At 40.9% G+C, this 21,909-nt stretch overlaps 1 protein-coding gene across 1 annotated transcript in view; it reads left to right on the top strand.

Moving 5' to 3' along the window:
• Positions 1–21,909, top strand: part of CLYBL (citrate lyase beta like) — a 164,993-nt gene that overhangs the window by 83,258 nt on the left and 59,826 nt on the right. The window contains exon 2 of the mRNA XM_030950586.1: positions 3,902–4,091. Within this exon, the coding sequence (XP_030806446.1) occupies positions 3,902–4,091 (190 nt within the window). The remainder of the gene's footprint in view (positions 1–3,901; positions 4,092–21,909) is intronic.

Raw genomic sequence — 21,909 nt, 5'->3', positions numbered from 1 at the left:
GTGTGTGCATTTAAGTATGTGTATGAGCAATGCCGGAATGTGAAAATGCAGTTTACAGCAGGGAAATTTGCATAATTTGGGGTAATTTTACCGTTCACAGTCATGCTGTATGGCTGCCATTGCAAACTGCAGTGTCTCTTAGTAGTCAAATAGGTTTTCTTTTCTCCTTCCTGAGGATGAACTATTCACTCTTGGGTGGAATGGTTCTCAAAGGACCATGAGAAACTTTAACTTGCCAGCTACTTTTACATATTTGATGAAGACTTTAGTAGAGTGTTATGTTTGTTGAAGAAATTTAGTTTTATTTCTGAGACCCAAGAGCACTCAGCATGCTGCCAGATGCTATGAATGAAAATATGCTGCTGTAAAACAATTTAATGAGCATTACCCAATAGCCGAGTCCTTGTTTTAACTTACAGTGCTTAAAGGAAGAAACATTGTCTTAGCAAATTCACTTGGCTTTTGTCCATGTGTTTAGTTTAAAGCATAGTCAAGCTTAGTTTGAATCATTAAAATACTTGGAGCCAGGAAACATATGTAAGATTTTCCTCCTCTTTATGGCGCAGGGTTAACAGTATAATCGAGACTGCAGTGCTGTGTGGGTTTTTTGTCCTAAAAAAGCAACTGCTGGGGATTTTTTCATTCTATCAACATAACAGAAGTCAAGATAATCAGGGGAGTGTTTCCTACCAGAGTAGCTAACTGCTCATATACAGAGCACCACAAGCCTTGCCACTGTTTAAAATAAGTCTATAGACAAATGGATCTATTAATTAATCCATGTGTTCCTCTGCCTTTTTGTTGTAGAACATAAAATATGACTTTGCGAGCAAAATGCACAGTGATGATTAAAGAATATATGTCAAAGAATTAGCTTTGATACAATTTACTGCTGTCATACCTAAAGATAGGTATGATGTTGATGTTGAAAACTCTTATTTCATATTAATATTTCTAGAGCTCTTAGTTTTGAAAGGAGAAGGATTCTGTGTTGGTCCACTGACACCACCTCCTGCTGTACATATTTTTTTCCTGACCATACTTTTTTGAAAAATTATTTCTTCTTCAACTTGCTAAGATATCCCATAAAACTAATAATTTGACACATTGACAGTGTATTTTTTATAATAATTCATGTCCTGAGAAACCTGTTGTTTGAGCCCATGTGGTTACAAGTTCTTTAGCTGAGAGGGAGACGGCAATAGTCACCAGGCAGTAGCATTTCCAGCATTAAGCCTATTAATGATGGCTTTTTAACAGATTAAGTCTATCACTTCTGTGGAGTCAGGTGGTCTGCTGAGGAAGCTGTACTGCTCCTCCATCTAAACACAAGTTCATAGACCTGGCTGGTGACAGCTGACTAAATCTGGTCTGCAGGTAATGGTGGTTTCACCTACACAACACTACACACCATTGTGTGTGGTATGCAGAGCAGGGCTGCCTTCATGGGGCTTGCAGCAGTGAGAGGGAAAACGGCTGGTCAAACAGCCCTTGGTTTGATGACAGCCCAGAAGAAATCCTGGGAAACATGTGTGACAGAAGATACATCTCATCTCAGCATGCTCTGAGATTATGGTGTTAGCCATGTCTATCAGGTTTCTGGCAGGTTGGAGGGCTGGTGAGAGGCAGTCATTAAGGGTGCCTCAGGGGCTGCTTGGCTCCAGGCTGGAGTTAACTATTAATGGGCTGAGCTCTTTGGCTCCTTTGTGCCCTTGGGAACCACAAGGCTGAAACCACCAGAGAAACAGAAAAGAAACTAATCACTTTTGTTCCCTCATATATGTTATGGGAATGACTGCAGACTTCTTTGCTGACCTCTGTGTCACACTGAAAAAAATCTTCCTCTTTCCATTTGAGATAAACCACTCTTCCACCTCGTCCTTGCTCTTCCAAGGTGTACTACTGCAGGAAAATGAGATTAAGTGGATTTGTCTAGCAGCCACTTGAGTTGCCACGAGTTCTGTTACCATCTCCACTTCAGCGTGAAGCAGGGAATGTGAAGCAGTTTGTGAGAGAGAGGCAAAGAGAGTACTTTGGAGAGGCTCAGTGGATCTCAGTTGCATGTCTCCAGGTGCTGATAGGACCTCCTACATCTGAGTCTTGAAGCTGTTGCTGTAATACACAAGGGTAACACTGGCACTTTTAATAGAATAATGTGTATTTAACTGCCAAGCTGTCCCATTTCTTAAACTGAATTAAGCATTACCAGGCATGTTGCAAAGAAGAACCCAGCAGTGATTTTTGTAGGCTCTTAAAATGGATCCACACAGGATATGCACAGATGCAGCAGATGAGATGATGGAATTCTTTCCTTTTCAATTTATTTTACTGAGGTAAAATGTGTTAAAAGCTTTTTTCATATTTTTAACCCAGCTCTTATATTCAGCTTTAAGGGTGCACACTCCAGGGGAAGACAGGGTTCTTCAACAGATTCAGCTTAGAAAGGCAAGTATTACAGTGGTCTGTCAAGGACATGCCACACTGGCTCTGATTTAGAATGACTGAACTCATTTCCAGGCATTTGAGAGTATTAGTCATGTTTGCTTTGAAGAAAACCCACATGTGTGTGTAGCCATGTGTCATCCCAGTCGAGCAACTTAAGAAGCATTATTAAGAGGGGCACAGGAAAATGCATGGGTCCCTGACATGATGTGATAATGACATGTTCATCATGGTGCTAGGAAAGCTTTGCATTATTCAAATTGCTGAATAATATACATGATAATGCATAATGGTGTTATATGGTAGGATTATTTTGAGGTGTAAGTGCCTTGTGCTTAGTATGAAGGTAAATTGTATTATTTTGTCCTCATCTTTGATGTAGCAGAATAGGCCTGGGGGGTACAACATGCAGTGGGGAGGAACATGAGCAGGCAAGGGGTTTTTTTTGGAAGGCCAAGAAACACAGTGGCACCCTCTATAAGTTATTTCTGTGCTTGTAATTATGGAGCAAAGCAAGCTCCCCACAGCACTGAAGAGCAGCCTCCTTTGGCAGCCTCCAAGTGCTCTAACCTAGCTGCTGCCTGGAACAGGTTAGCTGGACCCTCACCAGGAATATTGGCAGGTGGTGGAGACCACCCCAGAGCTCACACCTATGGGCCACAGGGATGTTATGCTCTCAAACCATGTGGCACCAAAGGCTCACACCTGCACTGATGTGTACTGCACAAAGCATTTACAAATTTAAAAAGACACCACAGCCAAAAACTTGCTGCTGATGCTGCTGGGTTTGTGAACTCTGCCAGTGGAAGTCTGTGCTGTGGATGTGAAGGTCTGAAGTACTGAGGTTCCACACTACATAGGGTTTTCATTATTTTTTCTTCATTTCCCCCTCCATCCATCTTGCTTATTTAGAATTTGCATGCAAATACATTTGTTGATATAATGCTAAGGTTGCAAAATGAACTTCACAAACCTGTGTTTGTTTTAACCAGCATCCCTGCTTCATTCACAGCATGGCATCCAGCTCCTGGAGGAAATGTAGCAGATAGCAGCTCCTCCCCAAAGCAGTCCTGATCCATTCCCAGCACAGTCTGCATCCTACAGAAGATTCCTATGACAGGGGAAAAAAAAACAACCACCACCCTTCTGTATTTCATACTTGCTGTAGCACCCAGAATAAGCTGTGTAATTAAAGCTGCGTGGATAAACCTCAGCCCTGGCAGGCCCTCAATTATGATTAAATTTGCAAATTCTATTGAACACAGTGGTTTTGGAGTTTTACATTGTAATTAACAGTAATACTGATATCTCCCTAACTTGTCTCTTCCAAAGGGAAAAAATATGTAAGTAGCCCAAAACCAGCCACTATCTAGTTAGGAATGTTTTGCTTTTAAAATACAGTCAAGTATGATTTACAGCATTGCTGCCAATAGTCTAATTTCAACAATATCCTTTACAGGGTGGATTCTCTTCTGCCAGCTGGTGTTCCTAAGCTTAGTTATCACTTTACATCATCACACAAGTATGTTCCCAGACGGGCTGTGCTCTATGTACCTGCGGATGATGAAAAGAAGATAAGAAAAATCCCATCACTAAATGTAGATTGTGCAGTGTTGGACTGTGAAGATGGTGTGGCTCTGAACAGAAAGGTAATTAAAAATTATCTGTGTGATATAATCAGCACTAAAGAGAACTTGTGGAAAAACATTGCCTTTGCCTTGGGGAAGTGACAACCAGAAAGACAAAGATAACTCTTTAAGATATACAGAGTAATGTCACAGTGATAGGCTTTGTGAAGGCGTTGGGAAAATCTGGTTACCCAGAACTCAAAGAGATCCCGTGTGAGTAAGCAGAGAGGGAGTTTTGCAGGAATACAGAACTGGGCATAAGCTGTCATCACAGCAGAGTGGGAGATACTGTTATTATTGCAACACATTTCTTAGGGAAGAGGAAGAAACAGTCTGTAAGAAGAGAAGTGGGAAAGGAAGCGTTAGTTCAGAATCACCAGGTGGGCAGTTTGTTATTGAAATAAAAGCATCTTCAGATTGTGAGCAACACAGCATGAGTCTGTTTGGTGCATGAGCCTTGGGGTGTTTGGAAAGATATACTTCCTGAAATTTTGGGGGGAAATGCTGTTAGGGATGTTTCTCAAGGAAGTTAGATCCCAAGCATGATCAGTGTTTGGAATGGGGATGGAGAGCAGAGTGGGAGATTGATGTAGATATGTCAAGTACCTGTGCCAAGTTTTTGTTAACATTAAACTGTGGGAAAAGAGAGAATGATCTAGCATGCATTCAGTTTTGCTTGCAAACCATTTTTTTTAAACATATGGAAGTAACCATTTCAGTATGTTCCATGACTTAGAACCATAGAATTATTGGAAAAGACCTTTAAGATCAATGAGCCCAACTTTAAAAATAACTGCCAAGTCAGCCATCTTAAACAATGTATATGAGAAATTGGTGCAAATGTTTCCTAATGAAAGCTATTTCTCAACAGGAATGTAAGTTTGCTGTCACATTATTTTCATATTTGTTGGTTTTCCTAACTGTGTCTCCGTGCTTCAGACTACAGCAAGCAGTGTTTAGGGTTTGAGTATAGATATCTTGTCTAGAAAGTTAGGAAAACAGACTTGAAAATTTTCCCATTTTCTTCCAAAATTGGGATGAAATTTTATTATTTTCTTTTTCTTGTGAGTCAATGCTTTCCAGAAGGACTCTCTTGGATAGTGCTTTCTTTAACCTTCAGCTCTTTACAGGTATGTCGGAAAGGAAAAATTTTACAGAGTTTGCAGAGTAAAAAAATTTTGCAGAGTTTGCATGTACCTATTTTAATTCTAAAAAGTGAAAGTAGTGCTGCTGGATGTTCCTGTGTGCTGCTGAAGATGATTGGAAAACATTTTTCAGTTGCTAAAATTCAGTGTTGAAAGACTAGGATTATATCTCCTGTCACAGTGAATTAGTATTGTTTCATCACCTTTCAGAGGCTGGTGCTGTATGATACAAGACATAGTTGTGTATCAAACTGAAGCGTTTTTAGGTGCAGCTTAATTATATCAAATAATTTATAGCATAAGCATTTATTTGTAATAAACAATGACAGAAAAAGAAAAGTTTATGATCAAGACAACAAAGTTGACAGTAGCAATTTCTCAAGGGTGGTAAAATTCTAGCTCTGTTAAAGTGAAGTTGTGCCACTGGGTATAAGATTTCAAGGAAATTAGGGGAAAAATTGGTAATGGAAACTTGAGATGACAGATGAGCCCCTGTCTCAGCTTAAATGCAAAAAGAAAGCAGACAGGAGGTAGAAGTGGGGACAAGCTACCAAGAAACAACAGAAAGTGTGGTCCAGGCTTGTAGGAGCAGAATGAGGAAGTTCAGAGCTTGTCTGGAATGAAAACTGGTGAGGGACGAGCAGGACAGCAAAAATGGCTAGCTCAAGCGTATCAGCAGGAAAAATGAGAATGAAAACCAGTCAAATGGATGCACTGCTCCATAAAACTGCAGGCTTTATTGTCAGAGTCTGCCCAGCCTCAGGCCTGGAAGCAAAACTCTGGGGAGGGAGGGAGCAGCCACAGTAGGGGAGTATGGAGCCAGGGTCTATGTAAATAAGCTGGTCTGTGGGACCTGACAGGACACACTGGAGGCCTCTCAGGGAGCTGTCGTGTGTCATCATGAAGCTGCTGTCTGCCATCCCTGAAAGATCAAGGCTGGGGGATGTTCCTGAAGCCTGGAGAAGGGCACCTCTGCCCAGAAGGCCCTGGGTGCAGTTGTACAACAAGCTGCACAGGGTCACTGGTGTGTCCTTGCAGCACCAAGCATCCCCAGGGCCATGCTGGCACAGCTGCACCCCACAGGTCCAGGGAAGGGCTCCATCCCCTGCACTTGATTCTGACAGTCTCTGTGTGGAGTCCCTGTGCCAAGCTGTGGATCCCAGGACAAGAGAGAGGCTGACCAACAGGAAGGAACCCATGAAGGGCCATCAGGCCGATCATGGCACAGGAGGAGAGGCTGAGGAGCTGAGTTTCTTCATCCTGGAGATGAGATGGCTGAGTTGGGTCTTGATGGACACTTTGCTTCCTGAGAGGAGATGAATGAGTGCAGAGCCAGACTCTTCTCAGAGGAGCTCAGAAATGGCGCAAGATACAAAATTTGGCACAGGTTGCATGAGAGGAGATGCTGACTGGACACAAGGGAAAAATGTCTTGCCCACGCAGGTGGTCAGAGGCTGAAGAGATTGTCCATTGGCGGTGCATCCTCCCTCCCTGAGGGTATTCAAGTCTTGGCTGGATGAAGCTGTGATTGGCTGCTGTAGAGCAGTAGTTAGTGCTGCTTTGAGGTGGTCTCCTGAGATCCCTTCCAACCTGAATTAGACTCTGTGATTGCATGATTTAGTAGAGAAGCCTAATTCAAAGTGATTGGAAGTTTGAATTTCATTTTTAGATCTGCCACAGATACTCAGGAAGAGTTTGAGACATAGGTTCTATGAATGAGAAGCTGAAATTCTTATTGCTCTTGCAGCTTAATTTATTAATGTTTATGAGGTGCTTGGAGACTTTGTGTGAAAGATATGTCAAGAACATGCATTGAAATACAGTGTTCAGTGGCCCATTGCAAATGGGTCATTTCAAACGGAGGGGGAAAAACCCACTAGGAAACACAGCAATGCTGAGTCTGTCCTTTATTCATTCTTCTTAAATAGTACTGATGAATTTGAGTATTTATTGCTGTGTCTTATATTACTTAAAATGCTACTTATGGACTTCCTTCAAACTGCTGCAGAAATGTTGAATTTGGGGAAAACCAGGACCTGACTGAAGGTTCACAGTGCCTTGGGCCAAACCTGCCTGTCTACAGATCTTCATTTGCATGAAGTCCAAGCAGCAAGCTTGAACCACATCTAATGGGTCTATTTTAACAAGGTGCTGTGTGGTTTATATTAGGATTAAGTTAAAATTTGACAGATCGATAATCTGGCATATCAGCAGCTCTATTTGCTTGCTTATTCAGGAGGAAACGAGGAAGATGAGCTTCCTGTTACTGAAACTGATAACATTTGTAAAACTGCATTTGGTTGCAGTAGCAGCTTTTGAAGCTGTGGCCAGATAAATAAAAATAAATAGAAATAAAAATATTTAAATTTTATAAAAATATTTAACTATTTTCTATGCAGTATTTTTTCTCAATGAAGTTTTGAAAGACTTCCTTCCCTGTGCCTTACCCCCACAATTATGTTTTCTAATGGCTGACAGAGAGCACCAGAAGGGGGGAACCCATACCCATACCCTAATCTCCTTTACCATTTTGGTGCCTGCATTTCTTACCTTCGAGAACTACAGCATTGACCACAACTTCAGGTGTCATCTCTTTCCCCTTCTTTTGAATCTTATTTTCTATCTGATATTTCGACTAAATCAGAAAAACACAGAAAACCTCACAGCATTCACAAGGAGAAAATATTTCAGTGAATTTTCTGAGAACCAGTGGGAAGAAATGGCTAATAAGCAAAGTTGTTATAGTATGCTGAGTATTAACCCTGAAAGTAGGGTTAGACCTGATCCTGAGTAGCACAGGGGCTTTTGCAACACCTTTGGGACCAGGCAGAGCAGTAGGAGGCCTTCAAAAATTCAGAATAGGAAAGGTGATAGGGAGATATGCTGATGTTGCTGAAAATTTATTTTACAGAGGTAGCTTTAGTCTTGCTGAACATACCCTACAAGTCAAGCTGTTTTCTAATCCTGGCTGGGGATCCACATGCTGTTTTTACAGGTTCAGATGCATAGTGCCATATAATGTAGACTGTCAGCTGCCTCTCAAGGTTTCTGACTCTGTAAGACTTTGGGTATTTCTACAACAGAAATTTAAGTTTTGATTGTGGGAACAATTGAATATTAGTAAAGGGAAGTTACCTTCTCTGAGGTGCTATTCACAGACAAAGATAGGATTTCTTTGCCACTGATGTACATGTACTTTTTAAAGAAATTACTCAGAATTACGAGCTTGGTGATATTTTAAAGTGAACAGTTAAAATAAAAATTATAAAATTAGAAATAATACAGATTGTAGTGTTGATATGTCACAAATGCATCACGCACTTAGAGAAAAAAATAGCTTGTATCTATTTCAGCTCTTCACAGGAAAAGGTCTGAATATGCTTTCATTTTGATTGTAAAAAACAAAAAGGTTTTAAAAATGGCTGCATTGATATGCTTGTATGATTCATATAAGCCAGCAAGCTGAATTGCATCTTATGAAAGATCTCTGTGTAGGAGCTGAGCTGTCTCAAGGGCTCTCATCCAAGCCAGCAGTCCCTGCTGTAGCTTTCCTCTGTAGAGCTGCATCACTCACTGTGCTTGTAGGTCAGGTGGATCTAATATCATGTGGAAAAGTTCTCTCTTCCTGTTGGAGTAAGGAAGATTTCCATGTCAGTGCATTCATTTCCCAAGGACACAGTGAGCTGAGATTTTGTAGTTAGTTCCCATGGGTTATGTAAAGTTACCACCCCTACAAGAGAGTTTTCTAAAACTGCATTTTTCCCAGCAGGATCCTCTCTTGGTGGTGCTGTTCTTCAGAGCATCCAGGAGGTGTTAGCTGCCAGGTCAGCCTAGCAAGAGAACAGTTGGGGTTGCTACTATAGCCTTATATATCTTTCTGAGTCCTTGGCAAGAGTTTTGGAGAATTTTAATGCCTCCAAATCAATGCTATTTGTGACTTTATTTTGTTTGTGGTCTGCGGGGTGGTTTTGAAAAACTGGGATAATACAGTGCACTCTGCAGCTCCGTTCAGTGTGCCATCAGGCCAGGCAGGGCACAGTCCCTCCTGCCAAAGATGACCTTTGAAAATTCTCTCAGGCAGATTTTGAAAGTGATAGGATTTGGCCTTTTCTTTCCATGGGGAATGCCAGTGTTATAATTAAGAATCAAAACAAAGCCCCATGTTCCCTCTGCTCATGTTTTTTTTTGTATCAGAGGTGTAAAAGCAATCCCTTAGAGTGTACATATGGCTGAGAAACGTCTGTGCACTCCTCTCACATAAAATACTTGAAACCAGGAAATTTTATTGTTGATCCTCAGGAACTATATGGAGCTCATTCATGCAACAAAAAATTATTGATATTCAGGGCTTCACTGTAAAATTATGTCAGACTGATTAGAGTTTAATCTCCTAAACTTTATTCAATGTAAATCGTCATTATGCCACTTTGTCTCTTTTAGAAAAACGTTGCTCTCTCCTCCAGCACTTAAGCAAGAGAAGCTGGGGAAGAGAAAGCCTCAGCTTTGTCCTTTCCCCATATATTTTCCTCAAGAGAGGAAGTGGCGGCTCCTGAGTCTCTCCTGTTCTTCCTAGTTTCCTCAGCAGTGAGGGGAAGTTTGGTTGTGTTAAGAGGAGGTATAGAGAAGGACCTATTTTACTAATGCGAAGCATGTCCTCTTAGAATCATAGCATAAATGTGTTCCTACCTAACATCATGGAGCCACTGTGCTGTGTCATGGGAGAAGGAAAAATCAGTTAATTCTTTTGAATTGTCTGTTTTTAAAAATAGGATTAAAGCCCGGCCACCTTTCAAAGTGTTCCATTATGAATATCACATATGTAAGAGAAGACTCTTAGTTCATTACAGTCAAGAGCAGATCATCCACAACATGCTGATTTTATGGAGATTTCTCCCTGTGAAAATGCCTCCTCCATCTCTCTAGTGATCTCATCCTGGGGTCAGAACAAACAGCACGCCAGAGAGAAGGCATCCTTGCCTACCATTTTCCCCTTAATCTGAGACCTTCTGACCTTTTTAGTCCTTATCATTGATGACAAGAGGCTCTTGCATATAAAACAACACTTCAACTAAATTTGGGGGTGGAGATAAATACATAAAATGGGTCAGCGTGGTATACAAAAAAAAAAATGAGGCTTTCTTTGTTGAGATGCATTTCCTTATTGATGTTATTGAAGGATTTTATAGTATTAGTGGAAGAAAGCTCCAGTTGGTTTCCATAAATCTCTAGTTACTTCAATTAAACGCAACAGTTTTCCTGTATTATATGATGATAATCTCTCTTTTTTTTTTAATAAAGTCGTGTTGGTTAGGATTTATCAATGCTGCAGGTATTTCTCTAGGCTCATAGTGAGACTGTTAGCTAGTACTTCATAGGCACAGTTGCATGAAACATTGATAACTAGGTTATTTTACCAGGTCTTTGCTTTATTTATAATAAATTAGTACTGTACCTAATTGTATTCCTCCTACAGGGAGAAGGCTTGCTGATAAAGTGTGTAGAGAATGATTAAATGTACACAGGCGCATAGTAGGGTGACTTCTTTTCAAAAGATGCACAAAATTAAAATGGGAATGCTGCTTTCCCCACTGGCTTGCCATTATTAAAAGTATGAGTAGCATGGGAAATTTCTTCTGTAGGAATTGGGGAGTCCAAAAGTCTCTCTGGCTTATTGTAGGGGAGCTGAACTGTACGGTGAAACTCTGCAAGGCCTTTTTGATCCTTGAAGAGTTCTGATGAATATACATTTTTATGAAAGTTGTAAAGTGTTTTCATTTCCTCATTAATCCCACCATGGTCCTGGAAGAAGTGCCACTCCTGAGTACTGACTGTGACAATAAAAGTTTTTGTTCCTATTGTTTTACTCTACAAGCCAATCATCTTCCTTACATAAAGATTTGAGGATTCATAAGGAGATCGCAATATTCAGCAATTTTCTTCTTAATGAGCTCAGTAATGCCTGTTTCTCTTCGAGCAGAGCCTTTGAATTGCCAGTTATTTCTTTTCCACTGATTCAGATGTATCCAATTAAGTTTGACTTGGACATGTACTGATGTAACCATTACTGCTGACAGAATGGTGTCTAGAAACTTAGGAAAAATGTCTTGGCTCAGTATTAATGGGGATTTCAGACAGGAATACATTAATAGACCTGCGAAAATATTTTAGAACATACATTTCATGTTCGTATGGACTTGTAAGTCACAGTCCTTCCCTTTTGTGTATAGTCCACTGTCTGCAGGCACATCAGCACGCCTGGGTACTAAATGCTAACTGCAGGACTAAATGGGTTGCTACACATTTCTGGACCAAGTTTCAATATTTCATCTGTTCCTGTAGCAGGAAGAAGTACAGCCATTGAGCACCTATCATTTAGTTAGAAGGGAGCTGTTGCGTTTCAAGTGTGCTACAGAAAACCAAGCTAATACTAAAAAGTTCAGTTTACATGGGTAGCTGAGAAACAATCTGTGGGATCAAATTTGAGCAGTGTTTTGTATGCAAAGCCATGTGCTGTGTTGTGTTGTGTGTTGTGTTGTCAGGGCTCCAATGGAAATGATAAAGGTACTGCCCCTGTCTAATTTCACAGGGGTACTCAGCATTTAACACTGTTTGCTCCAGATCTCCTTTGCTTTAGTTTTTTGTTGGCAATGAGCAGGCATTGGAATGTGTTTGTGTATCCAAGTTTCTGTTGTAATTAATCTTGAAACTTAGTCTTGAACTTCAGATTTCATTGTGCTTTCATAGCCAGTAGTCCACCCTGCTTATTCTTCCTCATTGCAAGGCCCACACTTCGAAAACAGAGTGGTGAGTGAAGTGTGAGGAAACCCAAAGAAAACATGAGGAAACCGTCATCAACAGGGACATGGACCAGAAGGTGGTAGGACACACAGAGAATACAGCCCTTGCCCTCTTTGGTAAACTGGTCTACAAGGTATCTCTATGGTCACAGGTAGTGGTACAGTGGCTCTGTGGTCTGATTTGGGCAAGATAGGTAGGCAAGGAAAGGTGGAAATGCATGGTACTTTTCCCAGTGCATTGGTGCCATCAAAGCTGTCCCACTGAAGAGTGGGAAGAACCTCAGAGATACTCAGAAGATTATGGGGAAATCTGTGGTTTATTTTACCAGACTGTTTAAACAATACCTGTTCACCTGGGGTTTAGTAGTGTTATTAGGTAGCAACACTAGAAAATGTGGTGAGATGCTGGGCAAGAGAAAAGAATTTTTGATGTCAGATGGAGAAACAGCATAACCATACACGTGGAAGTTGCAGATGAAGGTGAAGGTGTGTGTTGTCATGGCTAGGCCTGGGAATCTTGGCAGGTGTCAGCTGCCACGATACCCAAAAAACCATGATGTTTAACATCTGTGTCTTTCATCTACTATTCTTCTGGAGATCAGATAAAAGGATCCTAGTGGTGGGAACTAAACCACCAGTACCTATGCAAAAGCCTCATTTCCTCCCACTGTATGACCAGGAGTCCACAATACTGACAGTGCTATGGATTCTCTGTCCTTATTCAGATAACATTTCACATTCCATGAATTAAGGACATTTGTGTCTAAATGAGTAACTCAGAGTTAAGCCCTTAGGGAATTTGAGCTTCTTCCTCCTATACACCAGCAAATATTGAATTGAAGACATGTGAACTGTGCTAGTTGTGAAATAAGCAGAGAACTGTCTAAAACCAGCCTTTTATTCCCACCATGAATCAAACCCATGCCATGACATCCCTTTAACTTAGAGTGGAGCAATTTATCTCTGTTCAACAGAAGACAAAACACATGGATTATGATTTCCTAAAGCCCTGGTTTTTACATATTCTGTGAATTACTTTCTTCTCCAAATTGTGAAAGATTGTAAAGCTCTGCTTTATACACCAAAAGAATACACTTTCATGGAACAAGCTGATACCCAAAATCTCTGGCTCACTGACAGTGGAGGGCATCCAGAGCTACAAATCTAATGTGCACTCACATACAGAATAGAACACAATATGCAATTTTTCTAGTCCCTGTCGTAAAAGCCATAACAAATGGGGATGGAGCATTAGGAACTATATGCATTTTTTTATTCCCATCTAAACCTGCACACCTCTGCTGGCTCCACAGTATGCAGTAGGCTCCAAGGGCATGAAAGCTCTTAATGCATCCTTAGGTCACACATTGGCATGCCCAGAATTTGGGGTCCAAGCAAGAAATTCTTTTACAAAAAAGGGAAAAACTTGCCAGTTTTATTATTATTACTATGAGTAAGTCAAAACACCCAGCTGCATTTGAAAAGGTGCTGTTTTGACAGTGTTTTTTATAGCTGTATGGAGCATGTGCAATTGTTAGCATACCTAAATGTGCTGTCCAAAGCATAGTGTATAACTCTCCAAAAACAAGTGTACATGTCTGCAAATACAGCCTGCCACAGATTTGGATGTTAATTTCATCTGCTTTGCTGAGGCTGCTCATCTTTCTTTTTGACTGTAATATCACAAAATGAACTGCCTTTTCATCTATCAATAAGGAAATTGATAAGCTGACTGTGGAGTCTGATCAGCACTTTGCATCTTTTTGAAAGCATAAATGAAATTCTCGTGTTTTCTGAGTCTGACAACAATTTCTATCTTTAAGGCAGCTTGGTTGCTCTGAGATTGCTGCTTTAACTCCTGCATAACATAGTGCTGCCTGCTGTGGGTCGCTGTAATGGCTCTTTTGCTATCCTTCTTTCACTGCAGTGCAGTAGGGCTACCCTCTCCAGAACAATGTACTTACCAGTTATTTCAAGACTGGGAGAAAATAATTATAAATACTTTTCTTTATTTTGATCACTGAGCTCCAGAAGACCATAAATCCTTGTGTTGTTCCTCATTTGGGAGCAAATGGTTATAAAGATCCTGGCTGTTCATTTTAGGATGATTATAAACCATGACTTGCTCATTCTTTCCTCCTAACTTGTTACAGCCTCTTGCTAGATTGCCTCAAAATAGCTGCTCCTATGCCAGACTTCGGATAACTTTATCTTCTGAGGTTTCACAATACAATTATGCATTAAAAGGGGATATGTGGAACAAATTGGTATTTTCTTCCAGCTTAGTCAGGTTATTTGGTTACATTTTAAGCTTTGATTCCACACAGACCAAATCTTCCACTCATTAACCAATTATTTTTAAATAGAATATTTATAGATCATAATTTAGTATGCATTTTCTTCAGAAAAAGGGCAAATTAATACATGTAAACATGGATTAATCTATTTAAATACGCTGTCCACAAAATCCTTACAATATGTAAACAACATTTGTTATGCCTTGGAGATAACATATGATTGGACTCACGAGACCCTGTTTATCCTACCAAACATTTTCTTTTATAACTTCAAAGGGAATTTTATATATTTATGGCAATAGCAGGGTGTTAAGTGCAGCTAGACAGAAATTATACCTCAGCTATTTAGTTAATGCCAATAGGGATTAAATTAGATTTTATAGCTGTTAGTAGAAGTCTGTTTTGTAGCTAACAAGTGGGATTTTTAAATCCTGGAAAGCATAATCCTATTATAAAACTGGCAGCTGAATTAACATTATCTAGGAAGCAAGTCTTCACGGATTAACATTTTTTGACATTAACAAAGAAAAACTAATGCTACAGGGATATTAGATGCTTTTCCCAAAAGTAGGAAAAAAAAAAGAAAGTGAATATAGGACAAGATAAATGGCACAAATAGTGCAGGAGGGAAAAATGGAGTGAAATATGCATGAGGTGAAATCTGGGAGTGGTCATGTTCTGCCTCAAATACAAAGGAAATACATTGAGTAGGAAGAGATACCACAATTGATAATTCATATATAACCCACACATTGATTTGTGCCTTGTGGCTAATTCTCAGTTATCCAAATAAGCATGGGACAGCCACAGAGGCCTTCTCCTGGGAGGCTGCCTCTGCATTCCAGCTGTAGGAAGACTGACAGCAGTGCAGAAGGAACATTCATCCCTTTACTGAAAGGCCCATCAAGCTGTTCCACAGAGACCCTGATGGAGTTCTCCTCACACACTTTGAAGAACAGTTCTGGGACAGTTGCTGTAGGCAGTGGAACAGGGTATGAGCGGGACAATGAACTTGCTTGTCCTGCAATACATAAACTGAATAGCTATAAGGGTATGTACCATGTCATATTTCAATTAAAAAATCTTTGTCCACATCATAGTTGCAGAACAAAACTTTTATTACCTAAAATTGTGACTTATGCATCTCCTGTAAATTATTTTAAATCTTCTGTGGTTAGAATCCAAGTCTTTACCTAATCACAGTTGCAGCATTGAAATAATGAAATTAGTAATCTTCTGTGTGGAGGGCTAAGAAGAATCCACTTAATAAACCTACCAGTCACAAAAATATGACAAACAATTTCTTCTAGATTTTGCAACATCATAGTCAGTGTTGTTGACCCAGTACAGATTTTATGGTAACTTCTTTTAGCTTCCATCTTGTCTCATAAATTTCTTCTTTCTTATCAAATAGAGGATTTCAATAATTACAAATGAGAGTGTGAAATACCTAATTGGCCAAGCTATTTATCCTCCTCTGAAGGCAGTGCCATGAAGAAGAACCTTGGAACCATTATTTCAGTGGGAAAACACATATCATTTGGCATCTACAGGACCAAGATTTATACCCTGTTGTATGCACTTTGCACCAATGAGAATGAACCCTACTAGGAATGGGAAATAGTTGTTCGCCTTCTGCTGTGGCTCTTTTTCAAAAATTTGTCCTCCAAATGTGTTCTTTAATTCCATATACAACAGACCATAAGCCTAGTGCTTTAAAGCACACAGGGATCTTGTAGCCACTGCCACAGAGGTCTGAGGTGCTGAGAGTGTTCAGAGAAATGGGCGTACAACGTGCCTGTGATTTCTCACATCAGGAAGGACACAAACTTCATGTCTCCCAGGAGCACGTGGTCCTTGATAAAGGATCTGTCTTTCCTTCCCCCTTAAGTAATGAGCAGTGCTATGGCATTTTGTTTCCAGGTTTGCTGTCAGAGTTGGAAGGTATATACACTTGGCCCTTAAGGCAGGTTGTTTTTAAAATATTCATCTATTACCTCAGCTTGGGTCCATAGGCTTAGCTCTTCATTTTCCATATGGAAGCAGGTGTCAAGTGAGAAATAAAGAAAGATTATGTGGAAATAAAGAAAGATTATGTTATATGACCAGGGAGTTGCAGCCACATCACCTGACTGGATACTCATCATCTGCCTTCAGTCTCTGGAAGAGAGAGAAGGAGATGCAAGGGGGCAATGGGCTTACTGAGCAGAACACCTTTCCTCCAGATGATCCTACGCCTGCTGTGACTGGCTGCTGCCTGACTGTGAAAGAAGTTTTTGAATGGGGAGGGAGGGATGAAGGATGCTTGGCTCTGCCACCCAGCACTCTTGTATCTGAGTATGCGTTTTTCTGGAGTAGATGCTTTGTAGAAGCTCCTTCAGGACCAACATGTGGAAAACAACAGCAGCATCACCTGAACATTGCCAGCCAGGGCACCAGACATCAGAATATGGCTTCATGTTTTCAAATTTGCTTATCATCCATGAGGTACTGTGGAGGTACCGAGGAGAAAAAGAAATGCCCAGAAATGTGAAGGTGGGTTGTGGTTCTCAGTACTTGAGGCTGCTACACGCAGCCCTGTACACATATGCTTTATTTTGTAGCTAGAGGTGATTCATGCACTGAGCAACCTCTGGGTAGTGCTTGATGTGAATTGACAGAAACTAGCAGAAAGAGCAACTGGCTTCTAACCTCTGACAGCAATTCCCATTCCTGGTCATTAGACATCACCTCTTCCTAAATCCACCTACATTCATTGAGATGTGGTGCTACATAGCAAAACATTGCATGGCTCATACCTTCATGGGGGTGATGTTTCCTGCAGGAAGAGCAGCAGCTCTTTGCCATAAACAAGGGCACTCAGAGATCTCCCCCCCACACTTTTTTTTTTGTTGTTTTTGTTTTTGTTTTGGGGTTTTTTTTTGCCATGGAATCTCTGGGATTTCATTGTGCTGCTAGTGGTGAACAGAGCCACAAGTCTCACCTGTCAAAGCCATATAGTCTTGGAAGGCAGACTAAGGTAAAAAAAAATAATAATAATAATAATAATAATAATAATAATAATAATAATAATAATAATAATAATAATAATAACAATGACGATGACGATGATGATGATGATGATGTATGTTGTGCATATTTAACGAGTAGTGGTGGGATTCCAGATAATGGCAGAGGCAACATCTATAAGCTGGTTGTGTCCACTGTAGCTGGAGGTAAGGAGGCTCTTTTCCAGTGTGGTCCAAGAGCTGGTAAGTGGAAGACAGGGTGTGAGGAAATGCTAGGGAAGCAAATGAGGTGCTGCTGAGGAACAGTGGAACAAAGCAGCAGCCTCTCAGCTCAATGAAGTCTTGTCTGGGGTTTCACATTGGGCTGCCTAAGGCCCTTTTTTTACTCTCACTCTCCAAGAGAAGAGAGCTTGTGCTATCTTTTAAATGGGCAAGCTACACGAAAGTTCCCACCTTGTCAGCCAGACAAGTGGCCTTCTTACAGTCTGAACCTCATAAGTGCTTAGTAAACTTAGAATGTGTTGTAAATCTGCTATGGCTATCAAGCCAAAATTCCTTGAGGGAAGCAGAGTATTTACACAATTGTGTCTTTTTTTGTTTTTACTGATGAATGTATCTGGCAGGGGAAACTAGAACTTCCATTTGGGATCATTTGTCGCATTAGCACATTCCCTTTGAAGTTGCTTTATGCAGCAGTGTCAAAAGCTTTCTCACATCTTGACTGCCCTCCACAGTCTCTCAACACCTCTCTTGAAGTAAGTGGGCAAAGCTGGAGATTGTATTTCAGGAGCAGCTTCACCAGTGCTGAGTAATTATCATGAAATCACGATGTCAGCTTCTTTTGTCCTGTCTTCTTCTTTACCCAGGTAGAAAAAATAGATATCATGAACAATAGACTGTTCTTACTTCATCATGCAGCTTCACAATTTCAGGTATTTTGAAGCATCCTTAGCACTGGAACATGTTATAGTTGCCTTGAGTTAACTTTAGACAGCTGCATTCAAGAGTGCTATTCCTAGACATATCCCTGAATGTACTCTTAAGTGCTTGAAAGTTTGCTTTTGTTCCTACTAGCAATGTTTCTGTCTTCTTGTGGTGGCTTGTTGTCTCTTTCATGCCAAGGTTATCAGACAAATATCTTCTGTCTAGGCACTTGAGCAATCAAAATTTGCCTAGCAGGCTGACAAGAGACACATGCAAAGCACACAAGCCAAGGCTTTTTTATTTTAAGATGGCTAGGCTAGGAAAGAGGAAATAATGGTCATGTCCATGGTGGCATCAGTAAAAGGCTTACTGAATGCTGGTGGATCAGGGTCAGAGGGGAAGCCAGAATACAGGAATGTCTTGATGGTGACTGATCAAGGAGAGACTGTGGACAAGTATTTCTTTAAACAATTGAAGGAAGTATCTCAAATTCTTTTTTACTCTCATGGAGAACTTTAGCCATGCTAGAATCTACTGACAGGAGCACGTGATGGGTCACAAGAAACTCAGATTTCTGAAATGCAAGAAAGACAAATTTTTGGTGGGAGTGCCGAGCAACTAACGAGGGGAGATGCTTTGCTGGAATCCTGAATGAAAATGAACTGTCAGCCAATAGCAGTTTTGGTTGCAGGAGCTGTCAGATGCTGGAGTTTATGATCCTGAAGGCAGTGATGAAGGCAAGGACACAAGACTTCAGCTGTAAACAGAACTGATTCCAAATTAAGCTTCCCCTGGAGGCAAGGGAGCTCATAAGGGCTAATCAGACTGCAGTGACAATCTGCACAAAATACAAAAAAAATCATCTGAAGGGTGGAAGAACAGGCAGGCATGGCAGACAGCCAGCTTGCTGCAAAGGGAACTCTTGATTTAACTCAAACACAGAAAGGAAGAATACAGGACATGGATGCAGGAATGGGCTCCCAAGGAGGAATGCAGAAATATTACCTGGATATGTAAGCACAGAATGAGGAAGGCCAAAGACTGGCAGGAATCAACAGCCACAGCCTACCTGAAGGAAGATGCTGACTGGAGACAAAGGGAATAAAGTCTTTGCCATGCAGGTGGTCAGCCATTGGAAGAGGCTGTTCAAAGCACTGCTCTATCCTTGCTCCATGGGGGCATCCAAGCCCTGGCTGGGCGAGGCCCTTATCAGCCTGGTGTAGAGCGGTAGATAACCCAGCTTTGAGGAGGCAGATGGATGAGGTGGTCTCCTTTCCTTCCTGAAATAGACGTGTGATTGCATGATTTTCTTAGTGGTTAGAAAACTTGTCCAGGAAGCCAGGAGCACAGGCCTATTTGTCCTTATCTGGAGTGATGACAGCAGCACCCTGCTTGCTAAATAAAACTCTGGTACTCCATCTGTATGTATGCACCCCTGTGGCAGAGACATCCTCCACCTTGCTTTAAATAAGTAGATATTAACTGGGCCACAGACCAAATCTAGGCCTGATGATGACTTTCTAGCTTAGTGGTCAGGACATGAAACTAAGAGAAGACAGACCTGGATTTATATCTGTGGTCCAGGGACAGATTGTACATTTTGGTCTATGACTTTTTTTTCAAGCATCACAGTGCATGTGTCCCTGTGTGGTTCTATTCCTAGTTTACTGACATCATCAAGAAATCAGATCCTCAACAGACATGAAACTGATACCATTGCTATACTAGCAGGGAAATTTTAATTTCTGCGTTTTCCTAATAGCCTGCCAGCTCCATGAGCAGCTTGTCCTGTTAAGAGACCTTAAAACAATTTGTGCAGTTTTTACTGCTTTTCTAATTGTAACTAGAAAATTATGCATTTTACTTTTAACTGCCAAGAGATATTTTCTCCTCCCTCTGTACTCTTTCCTCACCTGTTGCAGTTTGATAAACAATTCAAGACAGTTCTTCCTTTTGTTGGAAGTGCCTGGATAGAGGCTGAAAGGATCAGAAAAATTAAAAAACAATGTGCTTGCAGCTGCTGAATCCAGCAGCTGGTTAGTACCAGTTTCACCATCAATGAGGCTGAGCAAGTATTCCTCAGATCCCATTAACAGGTCAACTTCCCTTACCGTTAGCCTGAGAATTATCACCTCTTACTGTCCATAGCCAAATATATTGTTAGCAAATTAAAGGCAAGAATTCTCAAAGTCAGAGATTAAAGGCAAGAAGCTTGCTGTCAACTTTTTTTTCAACAGAAGTCGGATGTCAGGCTGTTATTCCAAATTCTGTTCATCTAGAGATGTAGCTATTAAATGAACAGCTGCAAGTGTGGTGTGCTTGAGCATTTTGTAGAATTAAGCCAGAGACTTCACTGATGCATGTTTTATTTGCAAGTAAAAATTCAAAGCACTGTATCACTCAGCTGGGCTGACCCACATGTGAGGGTCTGTATGTGCAGCATGTTTTACTGATCTTTTTGTAGAGAAGGTGATGGAGGAGGAGGAGCAGCTCAACTGGGTTAAGCACAGTAGATGGTTTAGATAGGAGCTTCTGGCTACCCTGCTGCTCTTGCAGTTGATTAGCTGTTTTCAGTAATTATGCATTTCCATCAGGGGTGCAATGGTTATCACCTCTGGTAATGAGATTACTCCCATTTCATACAAGTGTAATGTTCTGCCAGCTCCCTTTTGGCACTTTACACGTTTGCATGCCTCGCGCTTCCAGCGCTTGCCGAGGTTGCACACCATCTTCTCTCCTCTGCACTCATCCAACCATGCAAATGGGTTCCCCAGCATTTGTCAGTGGAAGCAACCTATAGGCCTGCCAAGGTAGCCTCACAGCACGTGCAGTAAAGAGCTTGCTTTGCAGTAACCATAGTGAACAAGTTCTAGGGTTTTTTGTTTTTGTTGTTGTTGTGCCTTTTTCCTAAGTGGCTGCACCAGGCTGTCACAGAATGGGAATTACGTTTTTCATTTATGTGAAATCATCTCTGTAACCCATGACATAGCATCCCAAAGCATGGCTTTGCACCCCATTCACCACAGTAGGAAAGGCAATATCCTTTCATCACAATATTGAAAAACTTGTAGACTTTGCCTGGATTTCCTAAATACAGAGTACTCATTCCCCAAGGCACTGTTAAAAATCATTATTGTCAATTATAGGACAAGCCAGAGAAGTGGATACTGATGTTGCATCTGACTTAGACAATTGATTTGTCCATTCTTTTGGTGGAAATTTCCCTGGAAATCTTTTAAATGGCAAGAAAGAGAAACACCCTACAAAAAGAGAAGTAAGTCATTGAAGAAGGTACAAAATTGTAATGCACACTTCTGGAGCATAACAAAGAGGAAGGAGTACACAGTGAAACATTATACTGCACAGAGCTGCAGATTCCAGGCATTCCTTTTGATGGAGCCTCTGAAGAAAGTATAGAGGCTGTGTATCCCTTTTGAGGCAGCTTTACAGGTCACAGATCTGGCCTAAACAAAAGTATTTTTTTTCTAAACTACTCCTTTCATTTTCCTCCTCCTCATGTCAGGACTCCAGCAGAGTTTTGTAAGCAGTCCAAGGGCCATCCTGGCAGCATCTACCTCCCTGCCTCTGGGGACTGATTCCAGGTCATAGATCAGAGGGAAGGTACACTTCACAGAGTGCCTTGGCGCAAGCACACCTCCTTTCATAGG

The sequence above is a fragment of the Camarhynchus parvulus genome, chromosome 1 (assembly GCF_901933205.1).
Source record: "Camarhynchus parvulus chromosome 1, STF_HiC, whole genome shotgun sequence".
NCBI classification, from domain to species: Eukaryota; Metazoa; Chordata; class Aves; order Passeriformes; family Thraupidae; genus Camarhynchus; species Camarhynchus parvulus.
This window is presented reverse-complemented; position numbering and strand designations above follow the sequence as displayed.